Source organism: Xiphophorus couchianus, chromosome 6 (genome assembly GCF_001444195.1).
Source record: "Xiphophorus couchianus chromosome 6, X_couchianus-1.0, whole genome shotgun sequence".
In the NCBI taxonomy this organism is placed as follows: Eukaryota; Metazoa; Chordata; class Actinopteri; order Cyprinodontiformes; family Poeciliidae; genus Xiphophorus; species Xiphophorus couchianus.
This window is the reverse complement of record NC_040233.1, coordinates 14,477,296-14,482,404: the sequence shown is the minus strand read 5'-3', so window position 1 is coordinate 14,482,404 and position 5,109 is coordinate 14,477,296. Positions and strand designations below refer to the sequence as shown.

The window sequence follows — 5,109 nt, the reverse complement described above, 5'->3', positions numbered from 1 at the left end:
GCCACTTGATATATTTGTAATTTATTTATGACCAAAGAAGGCTAATATGTTTTTAAATTGTGCTTTTGACATCTCAGTAACATTAAGTCTTTCTAATACCTACATGTTAATTAAAAATAAAATGCAAATATGTTGCTTGTATTGCAAGCTTTCTTGCTTGTATTGCAAGAAAGCTTATCACTTAATGGCAATGGGAATCCTATTGATTTTGCAAATTCAGGTGAATTGAATGCATCATTATAATGAATATTCTTCTGCATATTGGACAATCAGACACTGTAGGAACAAATCTTTTGAAGGAGGTTGCATAGTCGTGTATGTTTGATCTATGTAGGAGAAACAAATTGCCAGAAGTGCAAATTTTAACAAATATGTGCAACCTCTGATATATGGTGGCCTGGAAATAGCTCCAGAGCCAATAAAATGTTTTGCAGGGTGCCATAAACAAAGCACAGGAGATAACCCACGACTACTAGCACTGATAAATTCACCTCTCACTGCACTTCAGGAAAGAAATATTGTGAAGGTCAGCTCACTCTGCCGGACTGCAGGACTACACAGACTTCGTATTTTCAAAGACAAAGAAAGTTAGTGGACCACTCTAAATAGATTTTATTTTGTGCAGAGTCATTGCTCACTTTTAGTTTAGCTTTCACACTTGGTCTGTGTGACCCATCTTTCGTTTCATCACCTCTTCGGTATTCAGAGGAATAAGTGAACCTGGAGGATCCTGAGAGCCAATAAGAGCCGCGCGCAGGGCTGTATTAACATAATATCTGTGCTGCTGAGAAAAGGGGCGGGGAGTGTTCTATGCTGTCAAGCAGCGTCTTTTAAATGTTGGAGTTGATGTGCTGGACTAATTCTTTGCGCTCTTCTTAAATGGCTTAACATAACCCTGGCAATCTTTAACCTGTTAGACGCTTCTAAGCGCCGAAACTGTTAAAACCGCAACGGACAAAAAGCAGTCGCCACAGAAATGCGTTTCTTTACCTTTGTTCTCATTTTTTTCAATCATTTATCGAGCGCCCTTCCTCTTCACGTAGGTAAGAAACTTGACATCGCTTTTCATTCGGTTAAGAGGATAAACTAGAAACCTGTGCTAAATCTTTAAACTGTTTAGAATTTTTTTTTTTACCTTAGACATGACTGTGTGGGTCGGATCTCCAGATATTCCAACGACACTTTTTAAAAAACGACTACGGCAACAATTGTTGCGATTTTGTGCAAGATGTGCGGTGGTGTTTAATGTGTTTACATCAGACTGAGAGTTTAGTTCCAGTGTCATCCTTCATGAAACAAACAAAAAAGTACCAGATTAATGTCAACAAGGTTGGACTCACTGGACTAATATGATAGAGATGCAGTTCATTTTAAATGTTGCTTTCCTTAGAAAAAAAGAAGCAACAAAGAAGTGCTCTAGGAAGAGTATTAGGAGCTATTTGTAAGATTCCTTTAATCAGTGCTTTTGCTTTTGCTTTTACTTTTTGTTTTTGCTCAGGCAGAGCAGCATACATACGGGAGACATTGAGTTCAGTAGGTTTTATGTTATCTACTGGTAAAAGGACCTCCACCTGTGCCAAAACTGCAAAGGCACAAAATCGCAAAGTCACTACCTCGCTGAGGTGATACAAGTTGCATAGATGGCCAATAGTTCATCTGATTTTCCCCCCCACTGTGCCATCATTCCATGTTAGACTGGAATAACATGATACAAATTCAGCTATTTTTAAATCTTGCATTCCTTAGGATCAAAAAATAATACAACTGTTAAAGCTACAGTAGGAGGAGCTTATAGCTTAGGAACTATTATTCAGAATGCCCTTTTGGTTTTGCTTTTACTTTTTGTTTTGACTCAATGTTGAAACTAAAAATGAAATCTATTTGTTAGATCACAATAGAACACCTGAAAAACTGTACATTTCCCATTTGCCAATACTGATCAGTAAAAGTATACATTTTTAACTTGGTTATTTTTAATCAAGAGCTTGTTTTAATTCTTGCATCTGATTTCCCACTATTTTTTTTTTTATCCCTTTCCTATGTCCTTTCAGATGCCATCATAGTTCAGATCCAGCAGTGGGGGGTGGTAGGAGCTCAGCATGTCGCAGAGCAAGTTTTGCTCAATGGAATTTCTCTCTCAAGCCCAAGCTGGGAGGTCCAGAGCATAATTAAAAGCATGTCCGCTAGTGACCTCCTACCTGATGGAATCAGCAATAACCAGACTTCAGTTCTAAGTAAGATGATCTCGATTTTGTGCAAACCAGATAATTATGACCTTATTTCATAATTATCAGTGTATGTTGATACTCTCCCTTTAGGAAATCATACTGTCCTTCGCTCTCGGGAATGCATCATAGAGGGCTCTCGGCTCCACTGGTCTGATCGGGTGTTTTGTGACGGCAAGGTCTTCCTGACCCTGGAGCACAACAACACATGGACAGCCCATGTGCCGGAAGCGAAGGCCCTCAAAAACCTGTGGGACCAGGAGGTGGAGCATTCAAAGATTGAGAGAAGTCGTCTACAGGAGGGATGCATTCAGCTGATGAAGGAGCTGAAGCTTTCAGAGGAAGAGTCAGGTATTGTTTTTTTTTTTGTGTCTTTTTCAGACATTTTTTTTTAGAGAACTTTAGCAGATCTTTTTTTATTTGTCTCCTGCCTTATTATTAAGAAGCTACGTTAAAATGCAGGTCATGTAGTCAGTTTGCCTTTTTGTGCCCCTGGAGCTTTACCACCTGTCTTTTTCAGGAATAAAAAAATCCCTTTAACAACCAATATCATAAAACCTACTCAAAGTCTCGTCTAAAGACATATGTAGTGGAGCATTAGCATTTGTGCTAATGGAGCATTTGTGCTAATGCTCCACTCCACCCAAAAGCCCTGATGATCGGAATGTGAATAATAGTTTCTAAACTACAGGCTCCTCTTACTATATCTTTAGCTGTATTAACACTTTTGAAGTTGCACTTTTTTATTCTAAGACATTCAACATCTAAAATGAGCTGCATTTCTATCATATTATTCCAGTCCAACAGAATAAACGACTTATTTACTACCTATGAAACTTGCATCATCTTGGTTGCTGACATTAACCTGGTACCTTTTTGCTGGTTTCATAGAAACCAACAAAAAGGTTTAACTGTTGAGGTTAAGATAACTGCATGCAGTTAAACGATGTGGTGCTGTTGTGACTGAACTTTGAGTATGAAGCAAACAAAGGAAACAACAACACACATCTGATTTTATGTCAGAACGTCACGGTATTTGGGTGTACATGGATACAAAAGGGTTTGTTGAAAATGTACAAAATGGAAGTAGAAAAGTAGTGACATAAGAGTTCAAACTGGCATAGTCTATCATTATGCTGTTGTTGACAGTCATAGTCATTTGAAATGTCATTTGTTTTTCTTCTTCTCTATTTAGTTCATGGAATTGCTCTGCCCAGATTTCTGATCCCTATCTTGGCTGTGACGGCATTTTTAATGCTAATTATAGTGACCATTCTTATCTCAAGAGGCTCTGGTGAGTGAACAACCGTTTTCTCTTTCATTTTTTAAAACTTAGCATTGCTTATCGTGATACAGAGAAGTACAATTGAGGTTCCTATATTGTCAGCCAATGTCTGCTTGCTTCCGTCTTGACTTCATTTTTGAGTCTGATGACTGCTAGGGTCACAAAATACACCGCAATTTGAGATGTCTCATCAGTATGATCTTCCATAGTTCAAGGAAATGTAATGTCATGTGCTTTGTCTTTGTTCACAATCTGTTTAGGTCTAATTCACCCTGGAGGTAAGAAAAACAAAACTCCTACTGTTTCTGGATGCTTCAGCTGACATTCTTAAAAGATTGATAAAAAATAGTTAAATATTAAATGTACTAAAAAAAAAAGAACACATAGCCTTTGGACGAGTATGTACTACTTGATGTTTGTGGGTAGGTCATGTGGTTTTTCTTCTCCATCCTAATTATATATGTGCAATGTGACCTCAGTTGCCCGTGTGTTTTGCTTGATCAGCAAGTTACATAAATCTAATTAGGTACAGTGGTGACAGCTCTTTGAACAGGTCCCCTGTTAAGTATTTACATTTCTTGCTTGCTAATGAAGAAATAAAATGGGATTGATGTTCTATTTTTTTTTTTTTAATTGCAGGGGTGATCGGCTCCATTATCCATTACCCCAAAGATATAACTTACACGGCTGATGAGAAGAAATCCTGTTACAGAGCACTGTGACTCAAAAGGCTCATGAATACAAAGTTGCTTGTGAATTGATGTCTTTGTCATATGTTATGTTTTCCTTATTCTCTTTATTGCTTATGCTTATTTTTTTTTTTTAAAGTAAATGACTTAAAGAAAAATTAACACAAGTGTTTGATGCAGTAAGTTGTTCACATTCTTGTCCACACCAATAAACTCTCCACACAAAACTTGACATGTTCCTGAACACCCAATAAAACAGTGCAAACTAATCCGAGCTCTCTCACTGTTCATCAAGGATGTTTCAAAAACTAATGGTATCTTTTTGCTTTTAAAAAAAGTGTATTTTAAATAACATGTACTGTTTTTGTATAAAACCTGACGTGATTTTTCTATAACACTATATTAAACTTTATGAAAAGATCTTATATTTAGTTAAAGCAGAATATTTATGCACATAGTCAAAACAACAAAACTCTCCAATCACTCTATCAGTGAGAATATATAAAGGATTTATGAGTAAGGAAGACATTTTCAGAGTCCAAATGTAAAAGTTAATCATTTATGCAGTATTTCTTACTTATGAGTGCATTTTAGTCGAATGTTGGTTTTCTTGGACAATGGCTGACAGTGCTAACACACACAACGGTACTCTGTGAAAATGCATTGAGGCAGTATAAAGAATTTAAAAAGCGCTTTTGTGGGATTCCAAAATAATTCATGTTTATTAGGAAAAGTTGGATATTAGCAACACCTAAGATGTCAAATGTTAAAAGTTTCTTCATGGCAAATTGTTTTCTTTTGTTTCTGCACTGTCACTCAAAAAGCAGTCTTTTGTGATAACAATACATTAGAATATAATTTGGAAGTTAGTTTCAGCTATTCAATAGACCACATAGATTTGTTGCAGAGA

General features: G+C 36.7%; 1 protein-coding gene across 1 annotated transcript; it reads left to right on the top strand.

Moving 5' to 3' along the window:
• Positions 1-790: 790 nt before the first annotated feature.
• Positions 791-4,468, top strand: LOC114145820 (uncharacterized). Its single transcript, XM_028019447.1, has 6 exons — positions 791-1,043; positions 2,052-2,234; positions 2,319-2,576; positions 3,421-3,519; positions 3,771-3,788; positions 4,150-4,468. The coding sequence occupies exons 1-6, from the start codon at positions 977-979 to the stop codon at positions 4,230-4,232; spliced, it is 708 nt and encodes a 235-aa protein (XP_027875248.1). The 5' UTR covers positions 791-976; the 3' UTR covers positions 4,233-4,468.
• The last annotated feature ends 641 nt before the right edge of the window (positions 4,469-5,109 follow it).